Source organism: Asterias amurensis, chromosome 20 (assembly GCF_032118995.1).
Source record: "Asterias amurensis chromosome 20, ASM3211899v1".
NCBI classification, from domain to species: domain Eukaryota; kingdom Metazoa; phylum Echinodermata; class Asteroidea; order Forcipulatida; family Asteriidae; genus Asterias; species Asterias amurensis.
Genome location: NC_092667.1, coordinates 14,138,472 through 14,157,706, shown reverse-complemented (window position 1 = coordinate 14,157,706; position 19,235 = coordinate 14,138,472). Strand labels below are relative to the sequence as shown.

Below are 19,235 nucleotides of genomic sequence, written 5' to 3'. Positions count from 1 at the left end.
AAAGAAACTAGTCTTTAAATGGCGCCCTCTGTCAGCCCCTTACGTTTAGCTTTCGCGGCAAATTAATGATGTCTTGCCCAGTCTCTCAAGATCGATCAAGACTGGGAGATAACTTATGAGTCGCATATCTAATCACAAGGTAATTTCATTTGGATATTATTAATAACTGGACATGACTAATTTATACCTACAAGTTCAGCACAATCAGTACTGTACCTGTCAGTTTATCAATAATTGTAGATTTCAATACTTCAAATCTTTCCTTTTTCGCGCCAAATGTCTATTTACTGATTCGGTAGAAAACAATATCGTGCCGCGAACTCAAAATGATATGATAACCTTTGAATGTTTCATTGTAAATTACCATTAAAATTACTGTAACCATGAAATTTATATTCTAACAGAAAAATTGTTCACACAAGCCAGTGTAGGAATATAATTTTCAGGGTTTAGATTTACTTTTTTGTGATCGGCGAATGCACATCGCCTAAAGTTGCAAGCCCATCAGATTGTTATAACACACAAAACATGGCACGTTCTGCGCTGCCGAACAATGAAGTATTTTTGATGATTTCTACGTTAGAAAAATGGTGAAAACAAGGCATTCTGCACCCATAGAAGACGATTGTGGGGATGAGTTTATCTCATTGAGTCGTCGGAGGGGTGAGAGGCAACCTCAACCTAAAGCGGAGGTGAGAAATCTAATGTTTTCCATCAGCTATTTTGGATGGTTTTGTTTGTTTCTGTCTGTTCATTTACCATCATGTTTACAATGACTGGCTGTGTTGTTTTGTGCACTGAGAGTTATGTCTGTAGTGTAGTGTGCGATCGAGTCAATTGGTCGTGTCACATACGATTTGTCAACAGTTATGTAATTTTCTTCTGTCCGCCACCGTGGGTCTGTGTATGAAGGTCTATTTCTACCTCGTTATTTGAGGATGGTCGTTATTTGAGGATGGTGGTTGGTGGTACGCTGCTACCATTATGTCCATGACCATGCATGGCTACAGACTCCAGTCCAGACCAGACATCAGATTCAGATTGAGACTGAGAGAGAGACCACCAGCAAACCACCAGCATCTGTAATTTTGTAACATTTGAACAACAGTTATTTTATAATTAATTCTTGCATCAACCATGAATGTGTCAATCATCCATCAAACAATTAAAAAAATATAATTAAATCATAATTTAAAAATATTTATCAAAAATACGAAATACTTTTTAAATTTTTGGCAGTGGATATGTTGGTCGAGATCTGTCAATTGCGATGCGCCATTTTTTTGTCAATCATAATTCCAACATCCACGCACTGCCCTAATTGACTGGAACTATGGATCTGTTGTTTTGTTCCAGGCGAATTTTAACTCTGGCAGCGATGTTACTCCCACTCCGAAGAGTAAACGCCAACGGTTAAATGTACCCGGGAGCTCATCCGTTTCTACCGGAGAAAGTCTCGCCCAGACAAGGACACGGAGAAACCGGTAAAAGATTATAGTTCACTTTAAAGTACACTTTCAGATTTTCTGTGAAGTAGGCCCTAAAGGCCAAGTCACACTGCAGCAATTATGATAACGATAACGACGCAAAGAGAACACATTCTACTGGTTGAATGAGTGTGTGCGTATTCTGCGCGGAGCAACTCAACCAATAGAATGCGTTCTCTTTGCGTCGTGATCGATCGTTTTCGTAATTGCTACAGTGTGATTCGGCCTTAATAAAAATTAAGCAGGAAGAAGTAGTAGTGCAACCACATCTGATTTATGGCCACACAGCCCCACCAAGCATGACAACTGCCTATAATGTAGCTTGGCTCCAAATTTACACTGGACCACCGGCCCAAGGCCAGCGATTCAATGTTGGGCCAGTCAACTCGAGACAAGACAATTCTGGTGGTCTTGTTCAACACCTTTGTCTCAAAAGAATGATGTTCAAATGTTGAGTTTGTGTCTCACAAATATCTTTCAATTCTGCTGAGTTTCACCCATAAAACAGAAGAGATCAGTCTTTTCTTAGTGTTTGTTCAAATAAACCATTTAGATGATAAAACTGTGTTCTCATTTTGATTCTAGTCTCTCCTCATTTTGATTCTAGTCTCATAAATAAAATCCTTGTTCAGTCAAGATTCTTTATCCCCGATGCAAATTTTCATCTATTAGATCGTCGTTCTTAATGGGTGATGACACACCACTCACTACTTATAGTCCAGTTCGGACGAGACGATCATCTAAGAAGGAGATTCCATCGGAAGACTTGACAATTGACAACATCCATCTGGCCGAGTTTGAAGATGAGGATGGGGAGTTTGTGCCGAGACGCAGCATGCGAGAAAGAAAACCATTATATACCTCAATGAACACCAACTTAATTGGTAATGTACCCAATGTTTTGTCTTCGGGCCTTTCAGGCAAATCAGGGACCTTCTATTGTTCTATTTTGTTTGTGTTTAATTTTTTTGCAACAGCTCCCATTATTTTTTGTACACATTTTTGAACTGGGAACCTTCATAAGGCTCTTTTGTTAAAGGTCCCTAGTTTAAATGGGTTTACGTGCCCTGCTGCACATAAAAGCCAACACACTAGCCAACACAGTGTTGAAGTGAAGCTAAAAGACATGCTTGTATCAGGCCTGGACATAACCTACGGCACACACATCGATTGAGGTGGTGCCCTTTGCTTTTGCTGTGTTGCCTTTTGTAAAACTCAAATACAAATTGACATATTCCTCATAAAAGCTCCCCTTGCCAGATGAAAACTACTTAACGACACATGAAGAGGTTTGCACTTTAACATTCCTCCATTGTCATACAGTTAACCACATGCTATCTGCACCTCAAGGTGAGAATTCTGGCAAGTCGAGTCGTAAATCGGATCAGAAGAAAGAAGAAGATGAGGAGGAGGAAGTAGAGGATGAAGAAGAAGAAGAGGAAGAAGAAGATGGAGGATTGGAGGAAGAGGTCAGTCAGAAAGGAATCCAAATACTATCCTTAGTATATAGTGTCGTGTCATGGCCTAGCGGTTGAGAGCACCGGACTCAAGCTCTGGTGTTTCTGATCAGCAGAGTGTGGGTTCAAGTCACGGTTGTGACACCTGTGTCCTCAAGCAAGACAATCAACCATGATGCTTCATCCTTTGGATGGGACGTATAGCCAGTGGTCCTGTGTGTTGTGTGACACACGTAAGAGAACCCAGTGCACAGAAAAGAGAAGGGGTTCACCCAGGTGTTCCTGGTTTGATTGGCAACATATTGCCCCACATCACCTTGTAAAACATTACATGGTGCTATGTAAAAGGAGTAGGTCTCATAATTTAAATGTAGTCTCACAAGCCTAGCAGGAAAATACTCTATGTTCAAGCGCCTTGGTGAGTTATGCGCACTTTATTTTAAGAAGGCACTATTATATTGTTAATATTTATGACTTAGGAGGAGGAGAGGTCTGGCCTTGATATGTACTCAAGAATCAAGAGACGTCATATTGAGAGGCGGGCTCAGGAGCATGCTGAGGAAGAGGAGGAAGAAGAAGAGGAATCTTCAGATGGGACGGAGGAAAGCGAGGGTAAAGATATTTATATTTATTTCTATTAAATGAGGAGGGTAGATGGCCTTCGCTTTCGATCCAAACCGGACCTCATTTATTATTTTATTGATATGTGAGAAATTAGATTTAGCTGTTGCAAACAACTTGCCAACCAAATGAACCTATGGTATAAATGCAAAAAATAGTTAATGGCCTGACGTTTCGACTCTAGCAGAGTCTTTCTCAAAAGCTTAATGACAACACAACAACCATGAACAGGTTACCTTTTCGAAACGAAACGTCAGGACATAAATTGTTTTTATATTTATATGTCACAATATTTTGATATTTTCAAAACCAACATTGATATTGACTATGTTATCCTCAATATTGTATCGTGACGATATTATCGAGATATCGTCCAGGCTTAACGTCTTTTAAGCCAGAGTGCCGTTTCTTTCTTCTAAATCAGAGGACAGTTCTGAAGAAGAAGAAGAGGAAGATCCCCCGACTAAGAATTATGGTTTGAGGCAACATCGTCGCATTGTACAGCGTTATGAGGCTCCATTGCAAGGTGAGAAACAAATTATCACTATCACAATTTCAAATACAGGCCAACCTCAGCCAAATCCCATTTAATCCCTAGCCAATCAACACCCATTAAAAAAACTAGCCCAAAACCGCTAAAAAATGAAACTGTGTTAAAAGTTTAGTTCTCTTTTTGATTCCATTCATGTAACAAATTCTCTGGTCCAGTAAACGTCTTGTGGATTCCCCCCCCCCCCAAATACCAGTTCACTGAAGTTCACTTGGAGTTGTTCAAACTGATGACGGTTATATACAATTCTCATTAATTTCTGAGTACAGAGTCGATTCGAAGGAAGCGTTCCATTCGTCTGTTTGATGGTCCACAGTCCCCTCTTCGACGTCGATTCCGCAAACACTCAAAACCTCTTACACCAATCAGAAGTCCACACTTCAAACGGTGAGTAACGATCGGTTCCATTTCTCTGTATGTAATCCAATCTACTCAAATCACCTACAGTTGTCATCATTTGTTTTTGTATTTAAAAAAATTAACTTTTTGTTTTCATGTCAGGAAACACCACGCTACTCATAACAGTTCTTCTACAAGTTCAGGATCTTCAGATGATGAAAGACGATTTGAGCGTCGTAAAAAGAAGAGTATGGCATTTAGTAGAATGAGGTAAGAAAAGGCTGGTACATATTTGTGTACATCTTTGAAGTAATATTGGAGGTCTCGACTGAGGTCTTAGAAGATGAGGTCTAGGCGGGGTCTTTAACATAGCAATTCAAGGGCACCAAGGCAATGATCAGGGGGCATGGAGGCAATTGCCTTTGTGAAGAAGCATGCCTGCCCTGCCTGTTTGACTAAGTGGTTTTTGTTTTGAAGTTATGAGATCTTGTGAAGACATTTTTTTCTTGGAAGATGAGACTAAACTGTTAACCTATTTGTAGATGTCTTCCAATGAACATGGTTCCTGAGGATGTCACCGGTGTGAAGAAAGACAGACAGAAAATCGGCAGCAGTCTGGCGGACGTTGACCCCATGACGATTGATACATCGGTAAGGACTTTTGTCCCCCTTCGTTATTTCAATCCCTCCTGTATACCCAAAACCCTTTACACCCCAACTACCACCTACAAATAACCGTTGACACCCGCAGCAGTTGCCGTGGTGCCCTCTGCTTTTGCTGTGTGCCCTCTGCCCTCACTACATACATTTCTTTTGACATCAGGTAACCTTTGACAGTGTTGGCGGTCTCAACCAGCACGTTCAGTCCAACCCTTCATATAGGATGTCCACTCACTACAATATAGGACGGCCCCTCACTACATGTACATACATTTCTTTTGACATCAGGTAACTTTTGACAATGTTGGTGGCCTGAACCAGCACGTTCAGTCCAACCCTTCATATAGGACGTCCACTCACTACAATATAGCATAGCCACTCACTACAATATAGGACAGCCACTCACTACATACATTTCTTTTGACATCAGGTAACTTTCGACAGTGTTGGTGGCCTAAACCAGCACGTCCAGTCTCTCAAAGAGATGGTCGTCTTCCCTCTCCTCTATCCTGAAGTCTTCGAGCGATTCAAGATCTCTCCGCCCAGAGGTGTCCTCTTTTATGGCCCCCCAGGGACGGGCAAGACCCTCGTTGCTAGAGCTCTGGCAAATGAATGTCGTCAAGGGGATAGGAGGGTCGCTTTCTTCATGCGGAAGGGAGCGGATTGTCTGAGCAAATGGGTTGGAGAGTCAGAGAGACAACTCAGACTTCTCTTTGACCAGGTGAGTTTAGAGGCAGTGGACACCTTTGAAAAATGTCAAAGACCAGTATTCTCACTTGGTGTATCCCAACATACGCATAAAATAACAAACCTGTGAAAATTTGGACTCGAGTGGTCATGGAAGTTGCAAAGAAAGAACAACACACTTCTTGCACAAATTTGTGTGCTTTCAGATGCCTTAATATCAGGCCTGAAGTCTTTTATTTTTTTAGTGAGAAATTATCTCTTTCTCTAAAGAAATTACGTTACTTCAGTGGGGAGCCGTTTCTCACAATGTATTATACTATCGATCAACAGCTATTCATTGCTTGTTACCAAGTAACTTTTTATGTTAACAATTACTTTGAGTAGTTACCAATAATGTCCCGTGCCTTTAAATGATGTATGAATGTTTGAAGTTTTTCATTCGAGTTCATCTCTAGATTTGGCGTGATGTATGACCTACAGGAAACAAACCCTTAACCATCTTCTTTCTTGACAGGCTTACTTGATGCGTCCCTCCATCATCTTCTTTGATGAGATAGATGGTCTTGCTCCAGTCCGATCTAGTCGACAGGACCAGATCCACTCCTCTATAGTTTCGACACTACTGGCTCTTATGGATGGCTTGGATAGTCGTGGGGAGGTCGTGATCATTGGAGCGACCAATCGGATTGATTCGATTGACCCCGCCCTGCGTAGACCAGGAAGGTTTGATAGAGAGTTCTCATTTCCACTACCATCTCAGGAGGTAAGACCAACAAAAATAAAAAATAAATCTAATTTTTGGAAATAATTGTTGAAAAATAATTTGGTTGCGAGAACCAGCATAAGATGTTAGGACGCATTGAACCCATCCTAAGTTAGGACGAGTTACTTGTTGTAACTCATGACAGGATTAATCCTAGCGTTTCGTGAAATTGGCTGCAGGGCCCCCAGGGGAAACAGTTAATTGACAACTGATGGGGGCTACCCTGGTCAAGTAAGACAAAATAAATACATTCTTGAATTGCCAAATACTTTTATATTTAATTGCAGGCCCGTCGTACTATACTTTCAATTCATACCAAAGAATGGACCCCAAAGTTGTCTGATGCCTTTGTCTGTGAGGTCGCAGATAGATGTGTTGGTAAGTTTTTTTGTATCCACTAAAACTAATATAAAACCCCTGTTTTTGTTCTTTTAATTGTCTTGCAAGTTTCCTAAATGAAATTTCAGTATATCCTTGTGTTTGAACACCAAGTTTTAGATTTTTCAGTAGAGATATTATTTGGGTTTTTGATGTTGGAAATAACAAATATACTTTAATGTTTTCTAATGAATTAGTTTCAGACTCAGCCATTCATTCTGGTCCTGCAGAAAGTTCCCTGAAACTAAACCAATTCGTGTTCTGATGAACAAATTTTAAAATACCCCTGATTATGGAAACTGTGTCCCTATTACGTTTAATAAAATTTTTAAAATACTAAAAATCTCAACGATTGCAAGATGTAAATGTTACCATTCCTGAAGGTGGCAAAAAGAGCGGTATATTGTGTCAATAATAAAAAAGTCACAGAAACAAAGTAAAGTTTCAATCAGGGAAATAATTACAGAATATCGTTGTTAAAAATATAGGTTTTCAGGCTACACTTGAACACATTGACAGTGGAGACAGTCCTTATATCTAAAGGCAGTTTGTTCCAAATAAAACATTTTTAATCATGGCAGAAAAGTTAATGCTTTTTTCGTGGATTCTTCATTTCTTCATGCCAGGTTATTGTGGAGCTGATCTCAAAGCTCTCTGTACCGAAGCTGCCCTGCTCGCTCTCCGTCGTCAGTACCCACAAATCTACGCTTCCAAAGAGAAACTCCAACTGGATTTATCTCAGATTCAGATGAGTGCAAGAGATTTCTACCAAGCAATGAAGAAGATGGTACCAGCTGCGCAGCGCTCTGTTGTCTCTCCAGGGAGGGCGCTCTCCGTTGTGATTAGACCGCTTTTACAGAATCTATTAAACTCTGTTTTGGGACAGCTGAAAAGAATCATGCCGGAAGCAGTTAGTGAAAGCAACGTGGCTACTGGGCAAGGTACATTTGAATACAATATTAAATGTAAAATCAATGTAACGGTCATATAATGTGATCAACCTAGTTCCTTTTCTTTAAAGTAGGGTCACAGATTGGTTTTGTCCCCTTAATGGTGATTATTAGGTAAATTTATAAATTTATAAATAGGAAGAAACTATAAATAAATAGTAAAAATGCAAGTACAACCATGTGTAAATCTCTTTTGTGTGAGTGTTGGCTCTGAGAAGAGCAGGTGTGGTCTTGTCGTTTCAAACAGTTTACTCTGCTCGTCTTCAGGGGTACACTGTTCGAAACGTCTAGACCACAGATTTAGACATGGTTGTACCGTCAAATTTACTACTTATTTATAGCTTCTTCTTAGTATGCTTTTTGTTTACAATCTTGACGTTACTTGTATAAATTGTTAGGTTTATCCGGTCCCTCCAACATGCTCCTTGAGATGCTGAATGCCGATGACTATAGTGATGAAGATGCTCCCTGCATCTTTGAGAAGTCGACTCAGAACAATGTGAGAAGAAAGAGGAGTGGAGCAGAGAGGGAAAAACCATTTCAACCTTTTATGGGATTCTCCAGGTATGATTTTAGTCTCTTGGGCTGAATTTCCAAAGTGCAATCCTTTGACAGGGATGTGATTTCTCTGTTTTTAACCGGAAATATTTTTAATATTTTCTTATACTTTTATTACTTGGATCAAATTCATAAGAAAATGACGATAAAAACAGAATGGAAAGGCTAGAGTGCAGAGAAGGGCTATCAAAACCTAAGATAAATGTATGTAAACAGGCTTTGGACTCGCAAGCTTTTGCGCTGCGAGCTTTCATGCTTTGCGCTCTCAAGCTTTCATACTTTGCGCTCTTATTTTATTATTTTTTTTACAGCCTGTCGCATCCCTGCTTAAAGCACCAGGGACCAATTTTATAGATCTAAGCAGAAAATATTGCTTCAGCAGAAATGAGCAGGATACCAGTCACAAATTGTACACAGGAGTTTGTACATGTTAGTTTGGCTGGTACTCTTGTTTTGCTAAGCTAAATTTGTTTATGCTTAGCTACTTTCTGTGCTGAAGCAGCTCTAAGAACAGAAGGCTCTTTTTTATTCATTACAGTTGTGCTTATGAGAGGCCCTCGACCCACAGGCCTCGCATACTTATATGTGGTGCTAAAGGTCAAGGTCAAAGTTCACATCTCGGCCCAGCAATCCTGCATACCCTAGAGAAGATGCCAGTCCATCGGTTAGATCTACCCGCCTTGTACTCTGTCAGTACCAACACACCAGAAGAATGTTGTGCACAGGTAGGTCTATGTTTGCTTGTGGACAGTTTTTTTTGGAAAAGGGAAGAGATTTTGATACATTTTTTTTAAAGGGTTTATTACAGGGGCAGTGATGTCATGATGTCTGTCTGTCGAATTATCAACTTTCACTCAGTGCTTTCACTCCTTCACACAGTATCTATTGATGTGATTTGAAGGGAGGGAGAGTGCGTGTAGTAACTGGGAGATATAATTTGTTTTTACCCTGATGTGTTTTGGGCACTGTTTACTCAAAAAACGACAACTCAGGGTTGGACACATCCTGCGGAAGCCTACTAATGAGCCACTCAATTAGCTCTGTACTCCCCACCTCATGGCTAACAAACAAGGTCTTCAGCGCCTACTACATGCAGAGTACATCGCAAGATTAGTGACAAAGGATGTTCTGCTCTCCCCACTTGAGATTCAGAGATGAGCACAAGACGGTAGAGAATGTGAAAAGCTTGTGTCCGCCTGCTTTAGACTGATGATGATGATGATGTTTATAGAGAGATTTGAATTGAGTAAATTGTTTCAATTTTGCATCAGCTGTTCCGTGAAGCACGACGTACTAGTCCAAGCATTATCTACATGCCTCATATAAGTCACTGGTGGGAGTCTACAAATGAAACAACGAGGGCGACATTTCTAACTCTCCTGGAGGACCTTCCGTCAAGCTCACCGGTTCTGATTCTCGCGACCAGTGAGTTCCCGCTACATGAAGTACCTGTTCAGGTAATCAGACAAAATCTTTCAAATACAAATTTTTATTTTTTATTTTTTTATGGTTCAAGGTATATAGGTTTCACTACTTTCACTAGTCCTTAGAGACACCCCGAAATTGTTCTTAAAAATAGGGAGACGACCAATATTAGGGCTAGATGGCTCAGTTGGTGGAGTGAAGGCACTTGAAGTTTTGCTCTCATTGTTCAGCACAAAATTATTTGAAATAAATTAATTCTGTTTGCCCTGAAGGTGCGTGAGTTGTTTAGCAGTCAGAGAGACGAAGTCTTCCGGATGCGACTTCCATCTCCAGAAGAGAGACACGCCTTCTTCGAGGATCTTATTCTTCATCAGGCGAGTAAACCACCACCAAGACAAAAAAAGGAAGGTTAGTTGCTTTCAAATTTTGTTCGGTAATCACTTGCTTTAACGTATTTACCACCGGTCTCTTTGTTGTGCTTAGCTACTTTTTTTTTAAGCAGCCCACATTGTAGGTTATCACTACCTGTTCCTTATTTTGGCAATTCTGTAAAGACAACTGGAGGCAGACTTGATATTTCACGGAGGCATCGAAGGCGATAACCTCCGTATCCCCTGGTTATTGCCTTGGTGCCCTTGAAATGCTCCAGTTGAAATTTACAATTTCCTCATATAGACCTTATTGAATATGACGTCACCGTTCAAATATTTGCCCTACAAGATTACAAGATGGCGTCTGCGGTCGTGTGCGTGTGTGTGTGCGTGCTTGTGCCGTAGAAATCAAACCGGGAGTGCTGCGTGTTTCTTTGATGTACGCATGTAGACGCCCATACGGTTTGACCTACAAGATGGCGACATTCATAGCAGCAAAGGGGTTGTTCAATACGGTCTATAGGGGGCGCCCTTTAACGAGGAGAAAATGCCTTGGTGCTCATGCCCTTTCAAAAACCAACCATACAGGCCTGTGGAGGTAAATTTGATTTTCTCTTCTTATGATTGCATAGTTGCCGCCAAGGCTCTTCAAGTACTACCAGTGGCTGCAGCTCCAGAGCCACGTAAACTGAATGAAGACGAACGCAAGAAACTTGCTGAGAGGGAAGAGTCTACACTCAGGGAACTAAGATTGTTTCTTCGAGACGTCCTCTCGCGTCTTGCCAACGAGAGAAAATTCCGACAGTTCCTGAGGCCAGTTGACCAGGAAGAGGTTCGTCTTTTTATGCATTTCCGCCATAAATAAATGATTTGTTATAAACAAAGTTAAATTTATCAATTGTTCAAAATGTTTACAGGCCTTAAGAGTCACCTGTGTCTTTTTCTCTGTGGTGTGTCGCTGCCGAGTGGTTTAGTGTTTTGGAATTTGAACAGGTTTGAGCGCTAAAGGCTATGCCACATAAGAAGAATGTCATTTGAGCTGCCGAAGTGTTCCTTATGCGTACGTTGTAAGTGGTTGCCTCCAAGTTGCCTCCAAAAGTATTTTCTTGTGTCACATGGCCTTAAGAAGCATGGTTATTGTTATTATTATTATTGTTATTATTATTATTATTCAGGTACCAGACTATGTTGTTGTGATTAAGAGCCCTATGGACCTTTCAACGATGATGAATAAGATCAACCTGCATCATTACAACACCGGGAGAGACTTCTTGGATGATATTGATCTCATCTGTAGGAATGCCTTGGAGTATAACCCAGACAGAGATCCAGGAGGTATGCAAGGGGGTTCCAATCCTGGTCATGAAACTTAATAACAGATAAGCCTCTTAAGTTGTTGAAGAACATCCAAAAGTTTGTAAAACCGTTTAGGACTATAATCAAGTCATGGCTGAGCGCTTTGGGGCATTGGATTCAGGTTGTAGTGGTTAAGTCTTCCGGGTGTGGGTTCGAGTCCTGGTCAATACTAAAAACCATTCTTGTTGTTTTACAGATCGTGCAATCCGCAATCAGGCATGTGAGTTGAAGGATACAGCGTATGCCATCATCGAAGCGGAGATGGACAACGACTTTGAGAAGGAATGTATCGACATCAAGGAATCTCGTGTGAACAGAGGTATAGTCGGCTATTCCTAGAGCCAACACTCACACAAAAGAAATTTAGACATGGTTGTACCCGCAGGGTTACTATTTATTTATAGTGTCTTCCTGGAGGTATAGTCAGTTATAAGTACACCTGACCCCAATCCCTTGGAAAAATTTGATTTTTAAAAATTAAAAAGTCTTCCTTTTGGCCCTCCTATTGCAAAACAACCTAACGACCGGTTCATGCTTTCTGGGAATGCGAAGGAATATTGGCGTCACAACTCTTTTTTCGTTGCGAATAATTCGCGTGATTTGATTAGTCCTTTGATGTAAGGCGCTGTATAACTCCTGCTTGTTATTCTTCTTATCAATCCATGTACAGTATGTTCTTTAATGTACTTACCATCTTTCCTTCAAGGTCAAAGTCCAGCAAAGACAGCACCAGCTTTCTACCGAGTTCTACCTCCTAGCCTGTTGCTAAAAGACCAACAGCCACCAATGCTTGCGCCGATTGGAAACGCAGTAATCCAACCCAAAGTAAAGAACAGCAGTCCTCCAAAACTGCATTTCTCAGGGAGCAAATACATGGATCCTTTCTCTCACTCCCAACCGATTAAGAAGAGAAGAACTTCACGATTGAGGGGCAGATGGAACAGAGGTCTTATCCCGTACAAGAAGAAATATCCCAAGAAAAAAATACCAGACTCTGAGAATTCACCCAAGACCGTGGAAGCAGCTGAAGAAAATGATGTCCAGAAGACTGTGAATGAAGAAGAAGCAGAGGAGGGAGGAATTATGAGAGAAAAGGAAAGTGGTGGAGACAACAACGGCCAAGCCCAAGAAAGTGTCAGTGATAGTGATCATCTTCCCAAACTACAGCCACAAGAAAACGGACCTCTTGAAAACGGAATTGATACAGACTCAACAGCTGATCAACCCAAAGAAAGTCGGCCATCGCGGTCGACGTCGGAAAACTTGTGTAGCGATAATGAAAGCATTAAGAGTGGGGAGACATTCCGGTATACTAGACCCATGCGTACTACGCGGTTACAATCTACTACCAGTTCACATTCCGATCCTAACCCTACTTCTCCAAAGCCTACCTCAATACCTGTCGCAATACCTGCAATCAATGGAATTGACAGAACTGCCAGCGACGTAGCTGAAGATATGGACACTGTTGATGTTAGTAATGAGGGTCAGAAAAGTTGTGAGAATTCAAGAAACGATGCATCATCAGAACAAAACAATACGGTAGTCTTCCAAACGGAATCAAAAGAAAGTGTAGTTAAACAGTCGCAGGAAGCAACTACTGAGGATGGAAAGGCGAGTGTAAATGAAAAAGGAGGCTCGTCGGAAAATGAAGCAGGTAAGATGGTTTGAAAACTTGCAATCTAATTAGAAGCAGTAGAATAAGTTACAAGACAATTCTCAAGAGTAAAAGAACACAGTTGACACTTATAAGGTTCTACATAATTGGGTTTCAGAATTCATCACTGCAATAACCTATCTTTCTGAAAGTGCGTATATACTCAGCGCCTTGAGTACCTTGTTTAGTAGCTACATGCGCTTAAGACTTCGATATTGATATTATTATTATAAATCATTTTAAAAACTTTGTATCATTATTCATCTGCTTCCCTCATGAAGATGTTTTTTAAAATTATGTTTGCTCTGTACGTTTTCACTCCTTTTTCAATATTATGTGAAATTTCTAGCCATGATTCCAGGGTCCTCAGTCCAGCGAAGAATGACTCGTAGAATGTGGGCCGACATAACAACACAAAAAGCTGCGGAGGTTCTGCAGGATGTGACCTATGACCTTATTGTGGATCATAAAAAATTAGAGGTAATTAACATGATTTGTGTATACCTCACAGTTATACACTCTCTTAGTGTACTGTTGGCCCATTATGAATATCAAACAGGAAAATCAATTCTTATTTTTTAATTTGTCCATACATACCTGCTTAGTTTTTGACTTGTGCCTTTTGTTCGGTGCTCTAGAGTATGTCAATATTATGATCAAGGTGCTATATAAGTGTAGTATTATTATTTTGTATTATTATTATTATAATAGATGTTAAATTTGCATCGGGGATAAAGAATATTAATTTTGGTTTTTACCCATACACCGATGTGTGTTAGTACTGTATACTCAGTACTTCCTGAGTCCTGTGAAAAATATCACAGGCATGTTACTCGGGTGGGATTTGCAAGGGTCGTGGGTTCGAATCCCACCCGAGTAACATGCCTGTGATATTTTTTCACAGGACTCGGGAAGTACTGAGTGTACAGTACTAACACACATCGGTGTATGGGTAAAAACCAAAATTAATATTATTATTGTCATTACTATTTTTATTATGTTACAGCAATATTTACAAACAATGTTTACAAACACTAGATAACCAGACCTAAATGTTTACAAGTTTGTTTATTGTACAACTCTTTAAGCCTATTTGAGACATGGCAGACACAATGCTACAACACTATGAGGCAGGCCTGTATGCTTCGTTTTTGAAAGGGCACCAAGGCATTTTCTCCTTGGTAAAGGGCACCCTATGAGGAAATTGTAAATTTGTACTGGATCATTTCAAGGGCACCAAGGCAATGACCAGGGGCAACGGAGGCAATAGCCTTCGTTGCCTCCGTGAAGTATCAGGCCTGATAAGGTTTGGGAAATTTGTGTGTATACACCCAAACCAAACGGTACACTCCTATCACGTCTGCCACACCTCAAAAAGGCTTATGCCCAGAGTGTTTTATGAAGTTATTTAATTATGCAACTCTTTTGTCGTTGCAGGCCTTATTATCAAGCGTTGTACAGCGGACAAGTGGTTGTAATGTCGAGACTCTTGAAAGACTTTACTGTGTGCTCAGTCAGTGTGTTTATTCTCACAGGATGGAGTATGATAAGACACAACTTATAACGGTGAGTTTAATCAAGTAGGATTTGAAACTTTGCATGGTGGAAATAAGTTATAGAAGAGTTTGTGGTAACACCATGTAATGACTATCTCTAAATGAGTTGGGGTGGTTCTGAAAAGAACCGTTGGTTTAATCGACCCTTTCATATTTAAAGACACTGGACACTGTTGGTAATTGTCAAAGACTAGTCTTCTCACTTGGTGTATATCAACATATATGCATAAAATAACGAACCTGTAAGAATTTGAGCTCAATTGGTCGTCAAAATTGTGAGAAAATAATGACAGAAAAAAACTCTTGTCACACGCTGTTGTGTGCTTTCAGATGCTTGATTTCGAGACCTCAAAATCAAATTCGTGGAAAATTACTTCTTTCTCGAAAACTACGTCACTTCAGAGGGAGCCGTTTCTCACAATGTTTTATACCACCAACCTCTCCCCATTACTCGTTACCAAGTAAGGTTTTATGCTAATAACTATTTTGAGTAAACACCAATAGTGTCCACTGCCTTTAATTGGTTCTTTCCATACCTGTGTACTGTATCCAAATTTATCTGTGTATCATGAGAACCTGTTATTATGGCATAACAGCTTTTATCTGCCGCCTACTTGCTTTTCTTAAAATGTCATATTTCTGTTCCCGTTCTGTTTCAGTAGAAATTCAGAGAAATATACTTTCTTCTTTAATTTCACTATTTCTTTCTTTCATTGTAGGATATGGAGAGTGAAGTGTTGCAGTTTGTTCGGATCTGAAGGAGGTTTTAAAGAAGAAGACAAGGATGATTGTAAAAACTCTATTTTAATTGATGTCCATAGTTTGTACCAACCCTTGATATTTCTCGGTTAGATTTCACAAAGTGCTAGGATTCATCTTAAAGGTGGGTTGTCAACATTGCCATAGTGATTTATATTGTGACATCACATCACATACTTAGACCAAGAGCAACAGCCTCCGCGTGATTCCAAGCCAACAATGTAATATAGGGTGCGTTCGTTTAGCTTCCTTGGGTCGACCCCGGTCTGCCCCGGTACGTTCGAATAGCTTTGACGTCATTCCAGGGGCTCATCTGGGTCAGCCCCCAGTGCCCTGCTTGTGGAGTGGGTCACTTGGGGATGACCCGAGGTGCATGCCGTCACCATGAGAGGGCGGGTGATCATTCGTTTAGCTCTTGTCAGAGGCTCACCCGAGTGAGCACCGCGGGATAGACCCAGGGAAGCTAAACGAACGCACCCATACTAAATGCTGCCATTTGTGTGTAGAGCGCCCTCTTCTAGTTCTCAATACATGTTTAAAGCATTAACCTTGTGGTAATTAAATTGCTTGTTGTGGATGGAAGGGCAACGAGGGCATCAAACAACCCTACCTCATTTTTACGAAATCTGCCGGCAAGAAGATTAAAAGTCTCAGGGGGACTGTTTTTGTACTGGTTTTTTTTTATGTTTAAAGAAAATTGTAGATGGGTTAAGTTTACCAGCTTGTCAAAACTTTGTTGTTAGGAGTGAACAAATCAAGAGGTAGAGAATGGGGCTAGGAAAAGGGAGTTATGAAATGGTCTATTATTTTAGCGTCAATATTTCATTAATGTTTCTGATGTGGTCTTTTGAGTCTTGAGTATGGTCCACAGATGTTGGAAACTAGCCCTGGAAAACTGCCTTACAGACTCTCTGATATTATTTGAAAATGCCCAATGCATATGCATGTATTCTGTTGTCAATTTTGGGGTGAAAATTTACAACTTTACCTTAATTTAACTTAATATGGGGGGGGGGGAGAATCCCAAGTTAATATAGACTTTGTAGGAGAATTTTTACCATAATGCAAACAAAATATAATGTTGTAGGTATATGTAAATAAAGTGATTTATTAACCTTAAAACTATTGAGAGGTTGTTTTTGGAATTGTTAGTTTTGTTTTTCCACTACCGGAAAACGCTGAATACACTCCACTTTATGTGTGTGAAATGTTTTGAACACTGTCCTAATAGAAAGGTTTACATGATTTATCCTGAGGTAATATATATTAATTTAAGGTAACTTAAGAAGGGGGAAAGTAAAGTGTGTTTGAATCTTGATCTTGGTAATTTGCGTGGTGTGGGGGTGTTTGGGCTTGATTGGTTTTCCCACTCCTAATCAGTTTGTGTTCCACGGGTGTAGGTTTCTTGAGGCATATGCCTTCAAATCTTCTAGGAGGATTCCTTGAGTGCTTTAAGATTAATAATACAAAATTAATTAAATATATAATTAGTAGCATCAATACAATGTTAACATTTTATTACTTGACAAGTGGGTAAAGATTGTAAATTTAATCCTTACATACTTTTAAGATTCTTCCAAAGTGTAGATCTTTTCAATTCTTACGAGATTGAACCCAAGGCGAGATGGTTATTATTTATGAAGATTTTGATGCGGCACTTCATGCATTGTGATAAACAAGTTTGAAGCAAGATAACGTCTTATCTCTGAAAAGGGTTTTTATAAAAAGTGCTTTATGATGTCCTCATGAACACTTTACTTGGAGAAGTTCGATCATAGGACTCTAGCTGGTTATTTAGTCTGCCATTTTCGCAAATACCCATTGCGCAAGCGCTAGCTGTTGAATGAGGTGCATGCTGGTCTAGTTGGCGATCAAACTTGAGCACTAGCTAGACCACCATGCACCTGAGACCAAGCATGACGCGCGCGTACAAAGTATTTGCGATAAGGTCTATGAAACATTGATGAGTGGTTGACAAAATGGTTGCTGATTGAACCAGCCCCTAGGTGATTGGAAGCTTTATTTCGTGTCGCCATGTTGGTTTCTCTTACAAATGAATAAAACCAAATGGAGGCTGGTGTGAAAACAGTCTGGTCCCATGTAATGTAATGAAAATTTGCAATCATTGTAATTTGGTATGCTAGGCACCCGACAACAGCGGCTGTAGAGGGCCTAGAATTATTTTTATTTTAAATTGCAATTTTTTCCTGTTATGAATTTCCAATTTATTGGAGAACGGATATTAAGATTTTTGTGCAAAGTTTTTCAAGTTGCAATGATGTTTAAATCTAACTGGTGCTTAATTGTACACATATCTTCTTTTTCCCCCTGATTTCATTTAATTTAAACCCAAGTTCATGTGTTATTTATCAACTTAAACTTTGGGAGTACAATGTACTTAAACGGCGAACAATATGTTCCCAACGGTCATAGCTCAAGCGTATCATCCTAAAAGGTCAGTCATTGACTGATTTTGTGCGATCTCAAGGGATGCCCTAAGATCAGCATAAGAACTGTTCAAACACTAGGAGCCACATCTGGGGCTTTAACGTGTGCATATAATTTCTTCAATTATGATTTCAATATTAGTAATTTACAGATGCACTATTCTTCATGTATTTCTTTATGCCATTTGTGAGTTTAATTTGAATCAAATCTGGTACAATAACTTAGTCTCAATGTACTGCTTACATTTGAATTCCTCAGACTATAGAAGCAGTTCCTTTTTTAAATGGTTTGGGACAAGTTTTTGTATAGCAACCTCCAGATGAGCAAACCCTGTTACCATTGTGCCGCACACATCCATTCAGAATTGTGTTTGGGTGTTCGTCATCTCTTCCATAACTATTCAAAAGCTTGCCCAAACCTTTTGACATAGCAGCTATCTCTTTGTCTGAGAAATTCTAATGTAAGTGGTACACACATGTAACTTGCGATGAAGTAAGTTATTGTACGAAACATTATTTAAATCTAAATTAACATTAATGGCTCAGTAACTCAATCAAATTCTACTAAAATTTGTACTTTTCTCATTTGCATGAATGGATTTAAACTAATTCCTGTCAAAATAATTTGCAAAGCGTTCAAGAGAAAGAAAAAAAAACCCAACTTAGCTGCATGGAAAGAAATACTGATTAATTGTGCAGTTTCTTATCCTGCAAACTTTTTTTTTCAAGCAATATTTTTAACCAAACATCTTTTACAAATATGATGAATGATTCTGTTTGTATATGTTGCAACAGTTTAGGTCAAGCATTAAGTACAATTCCATGGTTTTGTTAATTATAAAACAGTGAAGTTTGAACATTACAGCAGATAAGGAATGTTAATTGACTGCGAGATCTACATGTATGGTGGAAATGTTTCTTTACATTCAAAGAGTGTTAATTGAATGAATCGTAATAGTTTTGGTATTATATTTTGCAATTTTGTATTGAACTTTTTGCTTAATAATTTGGAACTTAGTGGAATACATTAAAACAAAACATGATCTTTCTCGGTCTAATAACTGTAGTGGAGCTTTACTTTTGTTGGTTTGGTTAATGCTTTTCATGGTTGACTACTGGCAGATGGTGCATGGGGGGGGGGGGGGTAACCCTAATTCAGCCATAGGATAAGTTGGCGACGTGCCCCTGATGACAGTTGATTTGGGTTGGCATGC

At 39.7% G+C, this 19,235-nt stretch overlaps 1 protein-coding gene across 3 annotated transcripts; it reads left to right on the top strand.

Moving 5' to 3' along the window:
• Positions 1-55: 55 nt before the first annotated feature.
• Positions 56-19,088, top strand: LOC139952217 (ATPase family AAA domain-containing protein 2-like). 3 transcript variants are annotated; one of them, XM_071951277.1, is made up of 25 exons: positions 56-139; positions 584-692; positions 1,357-1,484; positions 2,160-2,371; positions 2,838-2,956; positions 3,424-3,556; positions 3,990-4,091; positions 4,385-4,502; positions 4,617-4,724; positions 4,997-5,105; positions 5,545-5,835; positions 6,316-6,564; positions 6,852-6,942; positions 7,569-7,883; positions 8,291-8,456; positions 8,989-9,175; positions 9,722-9,907; positions 10,148-10,283; positions 10,879-11,078; positions 11,422-11,581; positions 11,799-11,921; positions 12,309-13,259; positions 13,609-13,739; positions 14,697-14,825; positions 15,535-19,088. In XM_071951277.1, exons 2-25 carry the CDS (start codon positions 588-590, stop codon positions 15,571-15,573), a joined length of 4,488 nt encoding a protein of 1,495 aa, XP_071807378.1. In that variant the 5' UTR covers positions 56-139; positions 584-587; the 3' UTR covers positions 15,574-19,088. The 3 variants fall into 3 exon arrangements, with proteins under 3 accessions (XP_071807378.1, XP_071807376.1, XP_071807377.1); XM_071951275.1 differs by having other exon boundaries at positions 2,811-2,956; XM_071951276.1 differs by lacking the exon at positions 56-139 and having other exon boundaries at positions 506-692; positions 2,811-2,956.
• Positions 19,089-19,235: the final 147 nt, after the last annotated feature.

Excerpts from the sequence above, each read along its gene's own strand:
- LOC139952217 (XM_071951275.1), top strand. The coding sequence starts at position 588 with ATGGTGAAAACAAGGCATTCTGCACCCATAGAAGACGATTGTGGGGAT. Across the intron at positions 6,943-7,568 it reads GGTCGCAGATAGATGTGTTG|GTTATTGTGGAGCTGATCTC; the intron begins GTAAGTTTTTTT and ends TCTTCATGCCAG. Across the intron at positions 13,260-13,608 it reads CTCGTCGGAAAATGAAGCAG|CCATGATTCCAGGGTCCTCA; the intron begins GTAAGATGGTTT and ends TGAAATTTCTAG.